Below are 20,088 nucleotides of genomic sequence, written 5' to 3' on the forward strand. Positions count from 1 at the left end.
AGGAGCGCAACCCCGTGGGAGCCCAGAGGCGAGGCAGACCCCGCGCCCGGCCCCGCCCCCGCCCGCGTGCCCACAGGCGTCCCCGCGCGACAGCCGCCCTCCGCCCGCCCAAGGCCCAGAGGGACCGGGAAGTCCCCAGGACGCGGCCTCGGGCAGCAGGCCCTGCTCGCCGCCGGCGGAGTGGAGGACCAGGCACGGGCCATCGCGGGGGCAGGGACGCGGGCGCCAGCCCAGGCGACCTGGAGTCCCTCGTCCCCGCCGCTGGGTCAGGCCGGCCTGGGAGACGGGGCAGCTGGCCTGGGGGCCTCCCAGGCAGACCCCAAGCTCCGCCGGGTGTGGGCCGGGGTGGAGAAAGACCGGGCGGGAAGGGAGAGCGTGGGGCGGCCAGGGCCCCTGCGGCCAGCATCCCGAGGGGAGCCGCCCCTGGGGGTCTGCTGCCCGGGCGCGCGAGGGGTGTCGGGCCAGAGCCAGAAGCGTCCCCCCATCTGACGACCCGGGGCCAGCCCCTGCCAGCCCGGAGGGGACAGCAGCAGGGTCCGCCCCCGCCCCCGCCCCCGCCAGCTCCACCCCAAGGAAGCAGCAGCTCCCCACACCCCCGCGCGGTGGGCACAAGACCTCGGGGCGTCCAGCGAGACCGGCCGGGCAGACGGGACAGGTGCCGGTGGGGGGCACCTGTCAGCCCCCCAGGGCTCGGGTTCTGCTTCTCCCCGGGCCATGCCTAAGTTTCCGGAGCCCGGAGTTCCGGGGCGCCCCCCCGCTGGCCCTGCTCCCCGAATGACCAGAGCGCCGGAGTCGTGACTGGGCCGGAGGGGCGCTGCCCGGGACGCGGCTGGGCCCCGGTCGGGGCGCTCAGATCAGGGCAGGCCACGGAGGAGCGGGTGCTCGCCAGCCAGGCTCCACCCTGCTGACCCGCACCGCCCGCCGCCGGCCCTCACCCCTGCCCGCCCCCAGCAGGCCTGTCTGCCCGGGTGCCCAGCCACGCCCACCCGAGGCCCGCCCGCCACCTGTGCCCGCCGCAGGCATCCTGCTCCGGGGACGGCGCCCACCGGCTGGAGCCCTGAGCTCGCCTCCCGCCCCGCTCGCCCCCAGCCCCGTCCGGGCCGCCCGAGAGGCCACTGGAGAGTCAGCGCAGGCCACGGGGCGAGGCTGGGCCAGCGCCGCCGCCCCGTGGAGCCAGACGCGCTGCGACCCTCACGCGGTGCCGGGAGGCCTGGCCCCAGGGCCGCCTGCCGCGGGGAGCGCTGCCTGGCAGGACGCGCCCCACATTGCTCCACACCCAGAACCTCACCCACAAGGGGTGAGCCTTGTGCCGTGGCAGCCGCAGCCTGGGGCGGAGGCGGGGGGCTCCGGACGTCCCCATGCTGCGTGCAGGACCTGTGGGAGCAGCCGGGTGGCAGATGTGGGGGCTGCGTCTAGGGACGCAGAGTCAGCAGCAGCTCCCTGACAGGCCAGACCACCGGGAGGCTCGATGGGTGCCACTGCCCCCCACCCCCGGGGCTGGGGGTGCCCAGAGGGCGCTCCGGAGGATGAGGGATGGGAGCAGGGCCAGTCAGAGGAAACCATCAGGGACAGGGCGTCCGGCCAGCCCTGGCCGTGGTCCTTCCTCCAAAGGACGACACGCAGGTCCACCCACCTACCCGGCCCAGCAGGGCCTCAAGCCCGGGCTTCAACCCCAAGGCCACGGTACCAGGGTAGCGGCCAGCGACTGGCCGGCTCCATTGCTCCACGACGCCCCCCACGCGGCCCCCGTCCCCAGCTCACACCCGGCTGTGCTCACACCCCGCCCTGAGGAGAGCCCGGCCCGGCCGGCCCGGCCGGCCCAGCCCTGCATGCCCAGGGCCTCACCCGCGGGCAGCCAGAACAGCCGGGCGGGTGTCCTCCACGCCGGCTCCCCACAGGAGCCCCGCGGTCCTCTGGGTGGGGACAGTCCCAGGGACGATGCGTCCCCACGGGCCCCCTGAGCACAGGGCCAGGAGCCGGCCGGGCAGTGAGGCTTAGGAGGGCCCCTCCGAGGTGCCCTCCAGCACAGTCCAGCGCGCTGGGCTGGGGACGCAGGGGTCAGCCTGGGGGTGCCTGATCCAGGGGCTGAGGAGCTGCAGGGCCCAGGGGGCATGTGGTGACGGGCAGGCCCGGGAGGCCAGGGCTGCCTCTTCCAGATAGACGGGAGGCGCCGGCCAGCAGCCCCGCGCTGCAGTGGGGTGGCAGGCCCAGGGGTGCCCCCGGGGGCCCAGCGCTGTCCTGGGCGGCGCATAATCTTGGGGCATCCTCTGCTTTCTCCGAGCCCGCTGGTGCCCAGCCGGGGCCACCCCGGGGCTCTCGCGCCCCAGCCCGCCTCACGGGCCTGCCCAGCCACAGCGGCCTCCCGTCTGCCCGCGACCTGCCGCCGCCCGCCTCGGGCCGCCCGGCGGGTGCTGGGACACAGCCGCTCCCCCAGCACCGAGTCGGAGCCCCGGGAGCCCGGGCAGAGCAGCGCCGCCTCGGCACGGCGCAGCCGCCCACCGCCCGCTATAAATAGGCCGTGTGGGAGCCGGCCCAGCGCCCGGCTCCAGAGCAGAGCAAGCCAGCGAGGGCGAGGCCGGCCCCGGGCCCCGGCCGCTGGGCAGGGGGCTGGGGATCCCCCTCAACTGCGCCCCGACGCCGGGGGCCAGGACGCCTGCCAGGTCTGCTGACCTCCAGGGACAGGGGCTGCTCCCGGCAAACCAGCCCCCCACACCCTGAGCGACGAGGGGGTTCCGGGGGGCACCTGCCCAGAAGGAGCCGCCAAGGTTGGGGACCCCTGCGGGGCCACTGCCCGCCCACCGCGTGGCCCGGAGGCTTCCCTCCCGACTCTCGGACTCCGAGATCTGAAAACTTCTGAGCCCCACGGGCCGCCCCCGCGGAGCTCGCCCACCCACCCACAGGAGGGGACCCCGTCCCAGGACCTCCCTGCCAGAGGCCAGCGGCCATCCACGCGGCCCAAGGTCAGAGGCGTTTCCGTGAAGCCAGAACCCACCGACCTCCACTCCCAGGAAGAGCGGGGGTGCTCCACACCCCCACTCTCCCGCAGGAGTCCCCAGCAAGGGGCCGGGGGCGCCGCACTTCCGCCACTGCAGACCCCGTGGGGGCTCGGGCCATGCGGTCTCCTCCCCTGCGCCCCGACACACACCCCCCTGCTCAGGCTGGCGCCCCAACCCGGCCCCCTGTGGCTGTCGGGGAGAGAAAGCGCAGGCGCGGCTGACTGAGTCCCAGACGCTGCCCAGGCCCCGCCACCGGCCACCCCACCCCACGGGGGCCACCCCCAGGCCTGGCCCCCGCTGGGCAGCTGGATGCCCACCCGCGCCGCGTGGCCCAGCGCCCGCCGGCCGCCACCCTGCTTGGGGCACGACCCCACCGGGCTGTCTGAGAACCGCTCCCGCTTCCCGGCCGCGCCTGCCCTCGGCTCGCAGCGGGGCACACTGGCCTGCTCGCCGTCCACCCCGCTCCCCAGGCGGGTGACAGGGCCTCTGCCTCTGCCCCCGGGCCTGTCCAGAACACGCTGTCTCTGCCGGTCCAGAGGCTGGACGGAGCCGCCTGACCCGACCCCCGGCAGCCAGCTCTGCGGTGGGGAGAGCCAGGGGAGGGGGCCCCGCCGGGCAGCAGGCCGGCCCCACCGGTCACCCTCGGGGTAGCAGCGGCCAGGCGAGCCCACCCTCCGGGGGCACAGGGGGCCGCCCTTCCTCCCAGAGAGGGGGCGGGCGGGCCAGGGGGGAGCGGGGCCGCCCTGGGGGCCACCGGCCTCCGGCCCCCACCGCAGCAGTGCGAGACTCGAGTCACCCCGGCCCGGCTCAGCCTGCGGGGTCTCTGCGCCCCGCGGGATCTCGCTCGCAGGCCCAGGGGCTCCCCAGGGGCTCCCCGCGGGCGCCGAGGCGGGACTTCGTGGGAAACTTCGCTCCCGCCTGAGTTCCTCGGCCCTCCCGGCCGCGCCGGAGCCTCCACAGGCCCCGGGAGAACCGAGCGCGACCCCAGGGGCGCACGGGGCCCGGGCCTCCCTGTCAAGGCCTGCGGCCGCCGGCCCCCGCCCCCGCCCCGCAGGACCGGGACCCCCGGGCCCGGGACGGCCGCTGCTCCCGAGTCGCCGGAGGACCTTCCTGGGGGCGCGGCCCCGCGCCCCACCCCGCGCCTGGGGCGCGCGGGTCCTCGCCCGGCCCCCCGCCCGCGCCGGAAGGATACGGGTGGCACACGAGGCGCAGGCACCAGCTGCGCGGCCGCGTGGTCTGCCCGAGGCAGAAGAAGACGGTGGCCGCCAGCGCGGGGTACGGGGCCGGCCGCGCCTCGTCCGCGCCGCGCGCGCTCGCCGGGCTCTCGGGGGCGGGGTCCCGGGCCCGCGCCCCGCCGCGCCTCTGCCCCCGGCGCGCCCACGCCCGCCGGGCCGGGGGGCGCCGCGCCCAGGGACACGCGGACCTCGGCGGCGGCCGGCGCAACCTCGGTCATGGCGGCGGCGGGCGGCACCTGCGGGGCGGGCGGTGACGGGCGGGGCCGGGCCGGGCCGGGGCCGGGGCCGCCTTTGTCTCGCTCGGGAGCCACGCGCGCCCCCCGCCCCGCCCCGCCCCGCCCCGCCCGCGCCCCCCGCGCGCCCCGCGCCCCCCGCGCCCCGCCCGCGCCCCCCGCGCGCCCCCCTCCCTCCGGCGCGGGCAGGGCGGCCCCTCCCCCAGCGGCAGCCGGCGCGGGGGGCGGGGGGCCCGGCCCCGCTCAAGTTGAGGGGTCCCGGCGCGGGGCGCGTCCTCGCGGCCTCACCTCGCTGCGGCGGCCGGCGGCGGCCCCGCGGGCATCCCGGGCGGCGGGTCCCCGCGGCCCCGGCGGGCGCCCCCGGCCCGCGCCCCCGCGCCCCCCGCGCCCCCCGCGCCCCCGGCCCTCCCGGCTACGGCTGCGGCTGCGGCTCGTCCGGAGGCGGAGGCGATCGCGGGCGCGGGGGCGCGGGGGCGCGGGGGGCGCGGGGGCGCGGGGGCGCGGGGGCGCGGGGGCGCGGGGGCGCGGGGGGCGCGGGGGGCGCGGGCCGGGGGGGCCGAGCAGCCGGAGCGTGTCCGCGCGCCGCGCAGGGAACTTCGGAGTGAGCCGGGGGCGGGGTCCCCGCGGCGGGCGGCGGGCGGGGGGGCCCCGCGGGGACGCGGCTGGGGGCCGGGCGGCCCCGCCCCCCGCGCCCCCCCGCCGCCGGGCGCCCCGCCCCGCCCCCAGGCCGGCCGGCGCCGGGCCCGCTCCCCCCCCCCCCGTGCGGGGCGCGCCTGGGGGCGCGGGCGGGGCGCTGGGGGCGGGGCGCGGCGCGGCGCCCTCCCCCCGCCGAGGCCCCCACCCCCACCGGCGCGCGGCGCGGACCCGGGGGCGGCGGCGGGCGGCGGGGGGCGGCGGGGGGCGGCGCCGGCGCGCGTGGGGGACGCGCCGGGGCGGGGCGCGCGGCCCCCCCTCCGCGAGTGTCTGGGCGCGGCCGGGCGCGCGGGGGCGGCGGGGGGCGGCGGGGGGTGCCGGGGCCCCGCGCTCCCCGGGCCCGGCCGCTTCCGGCGGGGACGGGCGCCCCCTGGGGAGGCCGCGCCCCGCGCCGCGCGCCGGTCGGGGGTGCCCGGGCCCCGGGGTCCCGCCCCCACGGGGGTCCCCGAGGCCGCCCCCCGCAGCCCCGCGGCATCCCGAGCGGGAAGACGAGGGGCCCCGGCGCGCCGCCCCGTAGACTTCGGGTGGCGGGAGGGGGGCGCGCCCGGGCCGGGGCTCACTCTCCGGCCCGCCCCGGCCGCCGGCCCGAGAGCCGCGGGGCCGGGCCGCCTCCCCCCGCCCGGGGGCCCCGGGCCGGGATGCCGGGCGCGGGGTGCTGGCGGCCCCCGGGGGCGGGACGCGAGCGCCGCCTGCCGGGCCCCGCCGGCCGAGCAGCGGGGTGTCGGGGTGCGCGCCCCGAGCGGCCCCGCCCCCTGCTCCCCGGCCTGGCGCGGGCCGCAGCGAGTCCAGGGGGGGAGAACTGGCCCCAGGCGGCAGCGAGGGCCTGGAGGGGCGCCGAGGCCGCTGGCTCGCGGGGTCCCCTGCGCCCCAAGGCCCTCCGGGCGGCGCCGTGGGGCTCCGGCCGCCCTCGCTGGGCCCCGCGCCGGGTCCGCGCTCTGACCTGAGCAAGCCTGGCCGTCGACCCCTCAGCGGGACTCGGGCCGGGGCTCCCTCAAGCGCCCTCCCACCTGGAAGGAGACCCCAGCGCGCACCCCCCGCCCGGGCCCTGCCAGGGGGGACCCGCGGGCTCCCGGCCCGGGGGCAGCCGGAGGGCGGAGCAGCCGTGACCCCGGGGAGGAGGCTCGGGCCGCAGCGGGGCTGTGTCCAGCTGTGGCCGGGCCTGGGAGACTGACCCTGCTCCCCTCTCCTGCTCTCTGGAGAGCAAACTTCCCCGGCGGGGATCTGCGTGGGGGGGACAAATGGCCACCGGGTCAGCCGGCAGGACGCGGCGTGTGACCGCAGCCACCCACTTGGCGGGGCCGGGCAGTGGGCACACCCCTGCTGTCAGCCCTAGTACACGCAGGAGGGTGCCCGACCCGTGGGCTGCTGCCCAGCAGCTGCCCACCTGGGCCCCCTGCCTGTCAAGGCCTCCTTCCCCCGCCCTGCCCGCCCTCCCCGCACCCCCAGTCTCCCCGGAGCCCCGGCGGCGTCACCGGATCTCCAGGCGCACGTCCCAGGACCGGGTCCTGCCCACCTCCCCCGCTGGCCCATCCCAGCCGCCAGCCCCAGTCCTGCCATGCCCACTGCTGGCAGGGGTGGCCCTGCTGACCCCAGGCCCTGCTCGGCACCAGCCCCTGCGCCACCCCCAGGCGGGGCTCGCTCATGCCCGCCGCAGCTCCCGGGTGCCCCTGGCCCAGGAGGCCGACAGGACGTGCTCAGCAGGGCCACCCCGGCCTGGCCCCGCGAGGCTCACAGGGGCCTCGCCCGAAAGACCCAGCCCCGGGATGTGCCTCGCGGCCGTCACCCCAACCCAGGGCCTCCTCCTGGGGCGCGGGCAGACTCCTCTGAGCAGAGGGAGCTGACCCCGCCTGAGGGGGGGCGCAGCCCTCCTGCCTGCGCCCAGCAGCCCCGGCACGGACTGCCCAGGAGAGGGCGAGGGCTGACCCTGGAGCCGCCGGGAGGGCCCAGGCCGCCTGGACCAGGGGGCCTGGAGGGCCATCCGCTTCCCTCCCCTTCTCCCCAGGCCCTTTCCCCGCGGGGCTCCCTCACCAGGCCCTTGAGGCTGGGCCTCAGGGGGTCTTCATCAGAGAGAGCCCCAAGGTCAACGCTGCGGGCCCGGCCCGCCCCCCACGTCCATCATGGCCCCTCCCGCTGCGCCCGGGACACCCGCGTGAGCGCATGTTGGCCTCGCCCAGGCCTTGCCCCCCACCCCCAGGCACAGGGCTCAGACTGGCCACGGGGGCTCCTGGGCCAGCGGGGACGCCGGTCTCCAGCTCCAAGGCTCTGCTGGCCCCCCTGAGGGCGCCCGCGCTGTCCAAGCCAGGCCCAGCTGCAGTGCAGCCCCAGCCTGGCCGGCCGCTGCTGGCAGAGGCCCCACTCCCGCGCGTTTACATCATTTATTGTAAATTCTTGCTGCTTTGTTTAATGTTCTGTGGATTCCACTTAATTCCGGCTTCCCCGCCACCCGCAGGGCCCAGCGCCCTGCCGTGCCCCCAGGAGGAGCGGCCTGCGCTGGGAGGGGTTGGTCGCAGGGGGTGCAGCGGTGCAGGCCTGGGGCCTCGGCCCGCCTGCTACCCCTACCCAGCCCGGGGGACGCCTCCCCGGAAGGCAGCCTGCGGCAAGGGCTCCAGGTCCCTCGGTGGACCGGGGGCTGCCGGCCGGCCGGAGCGCTGACGGGGATGTGGGACCAGCAGGGCCACACGGGGCGTCTGAGACGCAGAGTCGAGGCCCAGCTTGACCAGCAGCAGAACCTGCAGGAGAGGCCCGGCCCCACCCCTGCCCGGCAGGGGGCTGGCGGGAGAGGCCACCGTGGGCGCTGCTCCTGGCCGGGGACAGCCCGGCCCTCTGCAGACCGCGGGTCAGGGCCGGCCAGGCATGCGCCTCTCCCCCCGCAGCCGCCCAGTTCCCGGAGGTTGGAACTCGTGTCCTTGAGACGAGCGCCTGTGGGTGGGCAGCCCTGGGCGGGGTCCGGCTCAGTGGCCACTTCCAGGACCGTCGGCTCCAAGCAGGGTCTGCAGGCCAGGGGGAGCGGCCGCCACTGTCCACGGCAGGCCAGGCCGCTCGCGGGTCCCTGGGGGCTGGGAGGCTGGGGAGGGGCACTGGGGCCTCCGGATGGGGGCGAGGTCCCTCTGAGGCCCCTTGGTGCAGGGGCAGCGTGCGTCCTCCCTGCAGCCCAAGCCTGTCCATGGCCGCGCTGGCCGCCGTCCCACCTGGGCTGAGGAGAGCAGATGCAGGGCGCGGGGCTGTCTTGAAAAGGCCTGAGGAGTGGCTGGAGCCCCCACGCTGCCTGCGTCGCGGCAGGGACAGGCGCCCGGGAGGTCCCGGCAGCGCCTCCGGGCCCTGTCCCCCAGCGCTTGCAGCCGGCCTGGGGCGTGCCCAGCGCAGCCAGGGCCAGGAATCGATCTGGGGGTGATTGGGGCCTGGGAGATGTTTAATATTTAACTGGATTAAATATTTAAACAGGGCGAGCATGTTGGCCGGGGAGCACGTCGGCCAGGGAGTCGGGTCCCCAAGGGAGGGACGCCCGGGCCCGGCTCACATGCTGGCCTGCTGCCGGGGCAGAGGCTCCCCCTGCTGGGGCTGGGGGCCAGTGCCCCCCGACTGCCCCGGGCCAGCCCTGCAGCCCCCTTGCTGGGGCATCTCCTGCACACAGCACCCCACGTGGCCGCCAGCAGAGCGTCACCCCTGGCGGAGGACACGGCAGGCGGCCGCCCCGTGACGGCTTGCAGGCCTCGGGCCGGATGGGGAGACAGATCCCACCGGCCAGGCCTCCACCGTGTTCCAGGCCGGCTTCCTGCCCCGCAGGCCTGGGCCGGGCAGGACGGGGCTGCCCAGGGCTGAGGAAGAGCAGAGCAGGAGGGGCAGTTGCGTCTCCCCATGGGTTTCCTGGGGTTGGACAAGCAGACGGGCCTGTGAGGGCACCGGCCTGGCTGTGGGGTCTCTGGACCCCTCCCCGCTGCGGTGGCCGCGGAGCAGGAGCTGCCGGGAGTGACGGTCCCCGAGGCGCTGGCCTGCGCAGGGCCTGTGCTTCTCGGGCTCTGACCCCGTGGCCCAGGGAGGGGACGGGGTCCGGACGGGCTCCCCAGAGGCGTGGGGAGGGAGCAGCAGAGGAGGCTGGCGCCACACGGGCTGCTGTGTCCCCAGGGCTGGGGTGGGGCCTTGGGGGCTGCCACATCCAGGAGCGAGCTGCTGGGCCCAGCGGCCAGCTCAGCCAGGAGTCCCGGCTCGTGGGCGGGACTCCCGAGGGCAAGCAGGCGGCACTGAGCACCAAGGAAACGCGGGGCCGGCTGTCTGGACTGTGGGCTGCTGCGCTGGGGGACGGCTCCGCTGTGCCATGGCCAGGGGTGCAGCCCTGCCCAGCCCAGCCCCACAGTGGCCTGGGGCACCGCGCTTGCCGGCCCTGGTGTGACGGGGAGACCTGCGCGCCAGGGCGGACCAAGGCGGGGGGACAGGGGCTCTGGAGGGTGAGCGTGGGGGCTCTCGGCAGAGTGTGGGGCCCAGCCCGAGGGAGAGGTGGCCTGGCCAGCCCTGGGGGACACGGGACAGCGGCCCTCGCCCCTGCGGCAGCCGTGGGCAGGCGGCCTGTGTGGGCAGGGAGGGAGGCCGCAGCGTGCTGCCAGGCAACCGGCGGAGGGTGCGGGGCTTCTGGGCTCCGTGGCGGCAGCTTCTGGGCTGGGGTGGCCGGGCCGCCAGGTGGTGGCCAGCTTGGCAGAAACCCCCGCTCCCCGCGCCTCTGCAGCGCCTAGGAAGGGCAGGCAGCGCCCCCGGGCAGAGCTCATGTGGGGCAGGGCTCCCAGCTGGGGAGCTGCGGGGCCTCACCCCTGCTCTGCGGTGGGCGACTTCACCCCTGCCAAAGGCCCGCACCGGGCACGCATGAGCGGCTGTGCCGCCAGGCCCTGCTGTCACTCACCTGTGCCTCCCCCCCTCTCTGCAGCAACCCCCGCCCGGCCCCTCGGCCCCTCGATCCCTCCCGGCTGCTGGCCTCTGCCCCTGCTGGCGCCAGCCTGGCCGTCTCAGCCCCAGATGTTAGCGTGCGTGGGGACGGTCCTCGCGGGGGCCTGGAGGGGCAGGTCCACCATTGTCCGCTGTCCAGCCAGCAAGCTACCTCAGGTGCTTGTGCTAGGAGGACACGGCTGGGGTGGGGACCAGGAGCTGCTGGGGGCCAGCTGGAGGGCCCTGGGCCCACCTGGCCAGACCTGGGGCCGAGGGCGCAGGGGCTGGTGTGCGCGGCACAGTGGGCAAGCGCACACGAGGACCAGCTTCCCGCTCCTCTGGCGCGCGGTGCTTCCGGAGGCCTGTGCGGGGCCACAGCAGCGCCGATAGCTCCCCCCACCCCCACAGCGCCGATAAGCCCAGTGGGGGGCGCAGCTGGGGGAGAGCACCGGGTCACGGGGCTGCCCCTTCTATTCGGACTCAGCCTCTGGGGCCCGCAGGTCACGGGCAGGCACCGGCTCCCCGGCCCGCCCCCTGCTGTGACGGTGGGCCCAGCAGATTCGAGCCAGGGACCCCACGGCTGGTGTCCCCAAGCCCCCCCCAGGCATGTCCCATGGCCCCCCAGGGCTCAGGACCAGGAAGGGGCCTCCTGTGCCTCCTGGGCCCTCCGGGATGGCCCCGTGGATGGGCAGGACAGCCCTGCGGAGCCCCGGCTTCCCCACCTGGTGCGGCCAGCACTGCAGCAAGAGTACCAGCCTGGCGGCCCGGCCCCCGGGAGCTAAGCTTTGGGCCAGAGTCTCCTGGGCCCGAGCTGAGGCCCCCCAGGTGGACGGGGCGGGGCAGGGACAGGCGCCCCTGTGCAGAGGCGAGGGGGCGTGGGGGGGTGGCCGGCAGAGCCGACGCGGCTGGTGACCTCGGGCTCCCAGCATGACCGGCTGGCACTCCCCGAGCTGCCCGCGGCCACTTCCATCAGCTGAGTGGCTCCGGCCCACCGTCCCAGGGCCCCCAGCTATTCCAGGGCCTCTTCTGCTGATGGCTGGGCGGAGCCGCCTGCGGGGTGTCTGCTCACTCCTGCTGAGGGCCGGTGGCCTGGGCCCTCGGATGCCCTTGGGGCTCCCTTGGATGGGCCTCGGGAAACCCACCCCCTGTGCTCCCCAGGGAGTGGGCCACGAGGCAGGGCCACGGGGCGCTCCTTAGCAGGCCGGGCCTGCGGCTGCCGCCCATGTGGGCCCTCCCTGCCCAGCGACGAATGCCCCTTGGGGAGCCCCTGTGGGACACGCGCTGGGGAGCCCCGCGGCTGGGGAGACCCTGTCCTCTCCTCTGACCAGGACTGCCCAGAGGAGGCCCCATCTCCCACCTCTCCCGCCCTAGCCCCAAACCCGCCCTCTGGGGACCTGACCTCCGACCCCTGGAGGAGCCTGGGACTCCCCACACTCTCCCAGCCCCCACCAGGGGCCCTGGAGGAGAGGCAGGTGGGAGGGAGCACCGGGCACCCCCAGCCGCAGACAGACAGAGGCGGGAACGGGGGCTTGGGCACCCGGACAGCCCCGGACCATGACCTGCCACGGCCAGGCGGGATGGGAGGAGGGGCGGGCAGGAGGAGGGCTGAGCGGGGCCTCCGGGGGGTGCGCACCCCAGTCGCGGTCTGCAGCCGCCACGCCTGGGCCCCTCCAGCAGGGTGGGGCCTCCAGGTGCTCCAGGCCCGGCCCAGCGAAGGTGCGGAAAGCGTGGCCGGCCCCTCCCGGGCCTTGCTGCCCCTCCCGGCCTGTCCTGTGAGCGCAGGGGCCGGCAGCCCCACTGCAGCATGAGGGTCCACTGCCCCCCTGGGGTCTCCGGCCTCAGTCCTGCACCTTCGGGCCAGCACGCGGGTCTCGTTCCTGGGGGAGCTGCCGTCCAGGCACCCACAGTTGCCTACGCTGGTGGGGACCTGAGGGGCCGGAGGTGCCCAGACCTCCCCAAGCCTCATCGCCCCCAAAGGGTGGCGGGGGCCAGTGGCGGGCCTCCGCGGGGCCCTGACGGTAGGGATGTGGGCGGGGGGCTGGGGCCGGGGGCTCTGCGGGGTCCTGACGTGGGGACGCGGGGGTGGGGCCGGGGGCCTCTGTCCTCCCCCACCGGGCCGGGGTCTCGCCACGGCAGCCTGTTCGGGGCCCGGCGCAGACGGACGCGAGTCTCTCCTAAATCCAGTATTTAATTTTTTTCTCCGGGAAGCTGTGGGAGGCTTTGGAGACGCTGCCGAGCCGATAAGCCGGGACCTGGCAGTTCTGGCTCTCGCGGAGCCCGGCCCCTGCGCGGCTGCTGGCCGGGGTGCGGCATGGCGGGGGGGGTCTGCCGGAGCGGCAGGCCCCGCGAGTTGGAGGACACGGGCTGGGAAGCCGGACCTGCCACTGAGAGGCACGCTCGGCCCGGCTGCAGGAGGCTGGGGGCGACGGCTGGGGGTTTGCCGATGCCCCCGCGCCCGGGCCCCCCGAGACCCTGCCTGGGGTCAGCCTGCCTCCCTGCAGCCTTGCTTCCGGGAGGACCCCTCAGCCTGCGGGCAAGCTCTGTCGTGTGGAGTGGGGCAGGGGACGCCCGCATTCCCTCTGAGCAGTCCCTTCGCACCCCCGGGAGTGAGGCCCATGTTCTGTGTCCGGGCCCCAGGGGAAGCGATAGCCCAGGGGCAGTGTCCCCCCCCACCTTGTCAGCAACGGCTGGAACCCGGCAGTGCAGAGCACCTGATGGGCACGCTGCGGGGCGGGGATTCCAGGCCCTCTGCCCCTGGAGCCCGGACCCTCCCTTTGCCCCCAGCGGCTCCCGGCCTCCTCCTTGCTGGCTCAGGCTCCTCGTGTTCACACAAGGCTTGTGAGGGCCGTTGCCCCTGACAACAGGGGCATCTGGGATGGGGGTGTGGGAGCGGTGATGGTGACCCAGGTGCCGCCAGGCCTCGCAGCTTTAGGCCCCTCGCAGGCCTTCGGGGCGGCCCAGGCTGCGCTCGTTCAAGGGCAGTGTCAGAGCGGCTGCCACCTGCCATGTCAGCAGCCACTTTGCAGGACTGGCAGGCACTGGTGCTCAAGAGCTGCCTGGAGTGGCCGGTCACTTCCGTGCTGTGTCATCTGTCCTGGCTGCAGGGGCCAGGGTCTCCCCTGTGCCCAGAGGGGAAGCTGCTGCTCGCGTGAAGTCCTGCCCCCTGCCCCTAGGCCGCTGGACCTGGGGGGAGGAGCGCACCCCCGACCCGTGCTAGCCCCCGGGCCAGCCGTGACTGTGAGTGGCTCCAGGTGCCCACCTGCGGGGGCCGCCAGCCTCCCCCCACTGCACCGCCAGCCTGGGAGGGTGTGAGGGCGACCCCAGGGAGCATCGCAGGGTCCCCCGGGGCTGGGCCTCAGGCCCCAGCTGTCAGGTGTGAGGCCCTGGGAGACAGAGCCTGGCCCCCGGTCAGGCTCTTGGCCGGGGTGCAGCCCAGCGCCCTGTCGCCTGCCTGCACGGGCCCTGCGGCCCGCCCAACCCTGCATCAGCTGACCAGGGGCCTGCAGGGGGGTGAGGGGCCACACGGGCGCCTGAGCCGGCTGACTTCATGCCACCCTCAGCCGGGCCCCACCTGATCACGCTGGACGGCAGCCAGGGCCGCCCAGACCCCTCCAGAGCTTTACCCACCAGCCTTGGCTTCTGGACGGAGCCCAGGAGCCGGGTGTGTGGGCACCGGGCAGGCCCTGGACAGCCGCTGTGCGTGGGGCCTGAGCCCACGACCCTGGACACTGCCCCGCTGCAGGGTGAGCTAGACGGGGCCCGCAGCCAGAACGCCCCGCTGGCCACTACAGCTTGGTGCCGGTCGCGGGCTGGAGGTTGCCAGGGTCAGGCTGCGCGGGCCACGTGTTCCGGTCGGTTCCAGGGGCGGACCCGCGACTCAGGCCACGGGGACACGGGGTTAAGGCAGGAAAGTGCAGCCAGTCGCCCCCCCAGCCCCACCAGGGCGCCCCCGCACCAGGGAGCCCCACGCTCTGGGGAAACAGACCCTGGGCCCCGCCCTCAAGGACGCGCTGTGCTGGCTGGGTGGGGACAGGCGGCTGTGCTGTCCTGAAAGCCCCGCTGGGACCCCAGGCCCTGCCCCAGCGCAGGGGCAGCAGGGGCCCAACGGGCAGGTGGGGAGGCCCGCCGGGGTGGCGGTCAGAGGGGCCAGTGGGCCCAGGGACTGGGCCGCGGACGGGCGAAGTTTCCTCATAAGAGGACTAGGCGGTTTGCAGAAGGCCCAGGGCTGAGGGCTGAGGGCGCGTCCAGGCAGAGTGGCGGGGCTGGGCGGGGGTAAGAACCCCAGGATGGGCGCCCCCCGCTGTGTAGCATCCAGCAGCCAATGGTGCCCTCTGCTGGCCGTGCCGGGCAGCGCCCTCGGGCTGCCTCTCGCCCCGGTGTGGGACACCCCCAGGCCTCGGCCTGGCACTGGTGGCCCTGGGTGGTGGCTGCCCCAGGACAGTCCCTGCATGGCCGGACATGACAGCCGAGAGCAGACCTGGGGTTCTGGCCTCGCACTCCAGTCTCACCCACGATTCCACGGCGGGCTCGGGAGCCCCAGGGGCCTGGCTGCCGCACAGCAGGCGGTGGGACGATGGAGAGGAACCCCAGGGCTTCGGATATGAGGGGGTGCTGTCAGGCAGCGACCCCAATGCCCCCTAGGAGGGCACCCCAATAGCCCAGCCTGTCCACCTGGATGGGCCCCGGGAAGGTGAGCGAGAGCAGGCGCAGCCGGAGGGCAATGCCAGGACCGAATGGGTGGACAGTGAGGCCCACCCCAGCCCTGAGTCCCAAACCCCCAGGGCCACAGAGGTCTGACCCGGCTGGCCAGGGGCCCACAGGCTGAGGCCCTTCTGGCAGTGGATGAGCGCCCTGGGCCCCTGCTTGGGCCTGGCAGTGGCACGTCGGGTGGGGCTGGGTGGCCTGGCCCTTTAAGAGGGTGGGGGTGGGGGGAGGGGAGCCCTGTTGCCTGGCAACCAGAGCCTGTGTACCTGTCCAGTCTCCAGGCCAGCGGGTGCCATGGCCTGCTGTGGGGACCCAGTGGCCGGGGCCGCCCAGCTCGTGGCGCCACGAGCCCCGCCCCACTCCCTGCCCGCGCCTGCCCCCTGCCCGGTGGGCACCATGGCGCAGTCAGACGTGCTCCTGACTAGGCCGCCCGCCCCACAGACGGTGCCGGCCTGTGAGCTGCCCCCCAAGCAGCACGAGGTGGCGTGCAACACGGGCGCCCACACGTCCGCGGGCCTGGCCACCGCCGGCTTCCGCACGGCCAAGTACCTGCTGGACGAGTGGTTCCAGGGCTGTTACGCCCGCTACCACCAGGCCTTCGCCGACCGCGACAGCTCGGAGCAGCTGCGCCACGAGAGTAGGCGCCTGGCAGAGGAGACGGGGGCGCGGGCGTGGCGCACGCAGGAGGACTCCACGCGGCAGGTGGGCGCGCGGCTGCAGGACATGCAGGCCTGGCAAGGCGAGCTGCAGCGCCAGGCGCAGGAGCTGCTGGCTGAGGCTGACCTGCTGCTGGCCCAGAGGCGGCGGCTGCAGCGCGCCCTGGACGCTGTGGCCATGCCCCTGTCCATCGCCACCGACAACCTGCAGAGCCGGGAGCGCCGCCAGCACCCCGACCTCGTGCGGGACTGCGTGGAGCTGGAGCTGCTGAAGGTGCTGGGCCCGGCCATGGCCCAACCCCCCCCCCGAGTCCGGCGCCCCTTCGGGATCCCGTGAGGGCTCACCCCAGGTGGGGCGGGCCACGCCGGGCTGTTCAGTTGGGACCTGTGCTGGAGGTCAGAGGTCACTGGGAAAGAGAAGGGCCCGGCTGTACCCCCAGCCCTGACACGGCTCCACGTGCCCCCCCAGGATGGGAGGGGCCCAGGCGGAGGCTTGGGAGCTGTGGGACCAGGCACCCCTCTTGGGGAGGTTCCTGGGGCACTGGCCCTGCCGGGCAGCCCCCAGTCACCCCTGGTCATGCAAACCCAGCCTGGCCCTCATGCCCAGAGGCTGGCCCACCCCGGCACCCCAAGAAAGCAAAGTGGAAACTGGCATGCACCTGTGGGCTGTCGAGGGCTGAGGGGGTGCCCTGCTCCCCCAAATGTCCCCTGTGAACCCGGCAGCACCTGTCTGGGGTGGCCCTCACCTCCCAGCGCGGGGCCTTGCTGAGAGAAGGCTACAGGCCATGGGGTTAGGGAACGCCAGAGACTAGCCTGCACCCCGAGCTTCCTGGGCCCTGCCTGCACCCTGGCCTGTGCTGCTCCGGGCCTGCCGCAGACAGCCACAGGCGGCCCAGGCGGGGCTCGGCGCGCAGTGGCGGTGAAAATGAGATGGGGGGTAGTTTGTGACCGAGAGGCAGATGTCAGGTATCGGGGAGACCCAGCACAGGGCCCAGGGCAGCTCTGGGAGGCCCTGGTTCTCAGGGGCTGGCTGTCCAGAGACCAGTGCAGGGGTGGACTATTGGGACAGGCTCAGATGCCAGGGCAGAGGCCCCACCACCAGGGCAGTTGCCCAGCAGCTGCCCAGCAGCCCACGAGCCCTGCGAGTGTCCCGCCCCCACGGCACCCCAGAGAGAACATTCTAAAGCCCAGAACACACCAGGAGGGACCGGGCAAGCAGCCCGCCCAGCCAGGCCCCGCCCGCGCGCCCCGCCCCCTGGCGCGCAGGTGTGGCTGAGGACCCTCACCAGGGAAGGGTCTGTCTCCCCAGGAGGCGGAGCTCATCCGGAACATTCAGGAACTTCTGAAGAGGACCATCGCGCAGGCCACGGGCCAGATCCGGTGGGTGACTGCCCCGGGAGAGGCGGGGGTCCCCGCACGGGCCGCGCGGGGACTCCTGGCTGGGCGGGAGAGGGGCTGCCGCCCGCGCGGACCGGGCGCTGCCTCGCAGGCTGAACCGCGAGCACAAGGAGACGTGCGAGGCCAGCTGGTCGGACAAGGTGGAGGCCTACAACATCGACGAGGCCTGCGCGCGCCTGCGCGACCAGAGCCCCGCGGCGCAGTTCCACCCGCACTCGGCCGCGCTGGAGGAGAGGTGGGCGCTCCCGCTGGCCGCCGGGGGGCGCGCGGCCCTCGCAGGGCGCTGGCCAGGGGCCGCCGCCCTCGGGGCCGGCCTGGGGCGGGCGTGGGGGCCCGGCGGGCACCGACCGTGGGGGCCTCTGCCCGCAGCGCGTCCACGCCCGAGACGTGGGCCCAGTTCACCCGGGACATTCTGTGCCGCGGGGAGCGCGAGCGCCTGGCCTCGGCCAACCTGCGGGCGCTCATCGACTGCATCCTGCGGGACACGGCGGAGGACCTGCGGCTGCAGAACGACAACGTGAACCTGGCCTTCGGGCGCCGCTGCCAAGAGCTGGAGGACGCGCAGCACAAGCTGGAGCACCACCTGCGCAAGGTGGGGCGCGCGCGGCCGCCCGGCGGCGGGCCCCGCCCCCAGGAACCAGGCCCCGCCCTCTCGGCGGCAGGCCCCGCCCACCGCTTCGGACCCCGCCTTCCATGCAGCCCCGCCCCCAGGAACCAGGCCCCGCCCTCTCGGCGGCAGGCCCCGCCCACCGCTTCGGGCCCCGCCTTCCATGCAGCCCCGCCCCCAGGAACCAGGCCCCGCCCTCTCGGCGGCAGGCCCCGCCCACCACTTCGGGCCCCGCCTTCCATGCAGCCCGCCCCCAGAAACCAGACCACACCCACTCGGCGGCAGGCCCCGCCTTCCCGGCGGCCCCGCCCCCGCGCCCGGGCCGCCCCGAGCCTTCCTGCGCCCCGCCCGGCCCGCGGTCCGGGACCCCCGGGCGGGGCGCCCTCTCCGCCCGCGCTGGCTGGGCGCCGGCAGCAGGTGGACTCGGGGTGGGCGGCGGCTCTGCCAGCGCGCGGCCGCCCCGAGCCAGGGCCGGGGGGCGCAGGAGGGGCGCGGGCCGGGCGGGTGGACCCCAGGGCCGGCCCGGGCTGGCGCGCTCGGGCCCCGGCGCCTCCGGCGTGGCCCGCGCGTGGCCCGGACGGGGCCGGGTGGCCGGACGCCGGGGTCGCTGTCCCCCGCCCCGGGGGTCCCTGCGGGGCCGCGGCGCGCGCTCCTGGCTTCCGCGCCCCCAGCCGGCCCGGCCCTCGGCTGCCGCCCGCAGACGCTGCGCGAGATCGCGGACCAGGAGCGCGGCGTGGCGGCGCTGCGGCGGGCGGTGCGCGCCCAGGAGGCGCCGCTGAAGGTGGCCCAGACCCGCCTGCACCGGCGCGCCTTCCGGCCGGGCGTGGAGCTGTGCCGCGACGCCGCCCAGCTCAGGTGCGCCCCGCCTCGGCGCGCCCGGCCCCGCCGCCCAGCTCGCCAGGGCGACCCCGCTGCGGGCGCCGAGGGCCCGCCCGGCCCGGAGACGCGGCGGGGCGCGGGGAGGGGCGGGCGGCGGGGGGCGCGGGGGGCGCGCGAGTTGCGCGCGCGCGCGCCGCGGCCGCACGGGGGGCAGCTCCGCGCGCGGCGGGTGGACGCGGCTCCGGGGCCGGCCGCGCCGGGGTCCTGCCCCGCCCTGGCCCGCTCCCCGCCGCGCCCGGGCCAGTCTCGCGGGGCGCCCGGGGGGCCCGGCCCGGCGCGCGCTCACGCCGGCCCGCGCCCCCAGGCTGACCTGCGAGGTGCAGGAGCTGCACGCGGCCCTGGCGGCCCTGAAGGCGACGCTGCTGGAGGCCGAGCAGGCGCTGCGGAACCTGGAGGACACGCGCGGGCGCCTGGAGCGCGACATCGCCGTCAAGGCCAACAGCCTCTTCATCGACCGGCAGAAGTGCCTGGCGCGCCGCGCGCGCTACCCCTCGGCGCTGCAGCTCGCGGGCTACCCCTGAGCCGCCCCGCCCCCTCGCGCCCCCAAATAAAGAGTGCGGAGCTTCTCTCCCGCCGCTTCCTGCCGGGCTGGGCCCCCTGGCCGGGCCGTGGGAGGCGCGGGGGCCCCTGAGCCGCGAGGGAGAGCGGCGCGGGCGCGGGCCGCCCGCCCCGGCCTCCAGCTCAGCGCCAGGGCCCTGCAGGGCGCCCGGGCACCCTCGCCCGCCAGGTCATGCGGCAAGTTCCCTGCCCCCTGTGGGCACCCCGGGAGGGGACGGGAGGGGGGCGGCGGGGGCAGCCCCGCATGGCAGGACCTGGTGCCAGACCCCAGCCGGCCAGAGCTGCCCGGAGCCGGAGCCCGGCCCGGGCCCCTCCCGGCGCCGCCCTGAGTCACCCCCTGCAGGGCCTCCCCAGGGCAGCCTGCGGGCGCTCCTGGGCCCCGCCCCATGCCTGCTCTGGGCTCCGCTACACCCCAGGCCCTCCAGGGCTCACAGCCAAGGCCCATCTCCCTTGGGGTCAGCTCTGTGTGCTGGGCGGCAGCCGGCTGGGCAGGGGAGGTTCGGGGTGCAGACGGGCCGCAGCTCAGGCCAGGGGCCGCGGGCCTGGGCACCCTTCCCCTGGGGGTTCCAACGGCCACCCCAGTGTGGGGGAGAAGGGCCTGGCCACCCCGCAGGACGAGGAGGCCCCGAGGCAGGGCAGGGGAACCCAGCCGTGCCCAGCAGGCTGGGGAGCAGAGCGCCTGGTGGGTGATTCAGGGTGGGGTGGGTCTTCAGCAGGCCTTTGTGGGACCCCACCCCAGAGGGCTGGGTCTGCACCCCCCTTTCCTCTGTTCTTTATCTCCAGCCCCCACCAGCTGCAACCCCACCTCCTCGGCTCTCCCCTATGTTGCTACACCCCAAGCAGGCAGCAGGCTCAGCTTCCATTGAGGGGGCAGTGCCCAGTCCCCCCCACCAGCGCCAGGCAGCCAGCACAGGGTGGGCAGGAGGACGGGGCCGCAAGGCAGGAGCGCGAGGGCCTGGGTGGGCAGCGCGGCCGGAGCCGCCTCTGGGGCCTGAGAGGCGAGTGGTCTTGGCCAGCAGGGCAGCCACGGGCCAGGGTTCTGCGATGTGAAGGGCTCTTTCCCGGGGTCAGGCAGGGACGTGGACAGCAGCAGGCCGGGCGCAGGCCCCTCTAGGCCCGGCGGTGGGCGCCTGGGCTGGGCAGGCTGCACTGGGAGGAGTCTGCTCGCCCCCTGCAAACCCAGCTCCGGCCACACAACTGACCAGGGTGCCCGGACCC

The 20,088-nt window shown here is 76.3% G+C and overlaps 3 protein-coding genes across 3 annotated transcripts in view; 2 read left to right on the forward strand and 1 right to left on the reverse strand.

Annotated features, from left to right (window-relative positions):
* The window catches only part of CACNA1H (calcium voltage-gated channel subunit alpha1 H), a 29,137-nt gene extending 24,688 nt beyond the window's left edge, over positions 1–4,449 (reverse strand). Inside the window, 2 exon segments of the mRNA XM_037507828.1 lie at positions 4,189–4,323; positions 4,325–4,449. Of these exon segments, the coding sequence (XP_037363725.1) occupies positions 4,189–4,323; positions 4,325–4,449 (260 nt within the window).
* RPUSD1 (RNA pseudouridine synthase domain containing 1) overlaps positions 1–20,088 on the forward strand; it is a 177,125-nt gene that overhangs the window by 85,096 nt on the left and 71,941 nt on the right. The gene's annotated exons all lie outside the window — the stretch shown is intronic.
* TEKT4 (tektin 4) lies at positions 15,107–18,859 on the forward strand. Its single transcript, XM_037508115.2, has 6 exons — positions 15,107–15,702; positions 16,738–16,808; positions 16,918–17,061; positions 17,196–17,418; positions 18,134–18,288; positions 18,617–18,859. The coding sequence occupies exons 1-6, from the start codon at positions 15,169–15,171 to the stop codon at positions 18,831–18,833; spliced, it is 1,344 nt and encodes a 447-aa protein (XP_037364012.2). The 5' UTR covers positions 15,107–15,168; the 3' UTR covers positions 18,834–18,859.

Source organism: Talpa occidentalis, unplaced genomic scaffold, assembly GCF_014898055.3.
Source record: "Talpa occidentalis isolate TD23 unplaced genomic scaffold, MPIMG_talOcc4v2.1 talOcc4.12, whole genome shotgun sequence".
Classification (NCBI taxonomy): domain Eukaryota; kingdom Metazoa; phylum Chordata; class Mammalia; order Eulipotyphla; family Talpidae; genus Talpa; species Talpa occidentalis.

What these genes read in the sequence shown, in the direction of transcription:
- TEKT4 (XM_037508115.2), top strand. Translation starts at nt 15,169, where the DNA reads ATGGCGCAGTCAGACGTGCTCCTGACTAGGCCGCCCGCCCCACAGACG. An exon ending in TGGAGCTGGAGCTGCTGAAG is followed by an intron (nt 15,703 to 16,737) that starts GTGCTGGGCCCG and finishes CTGTCTCCCCAG; the next exon opens with GAGGCGGAGCTCATCCGGAA. An exon ending in TGGAGCACCACCTGCGCAAG is followed by an intron (nt 17,419 to 18,133) that starts GTGGGGCGCGCG and finishes TGCCGCCCGCAG; the next exon opens with ACGCTGCGCGAGATCGCGGA.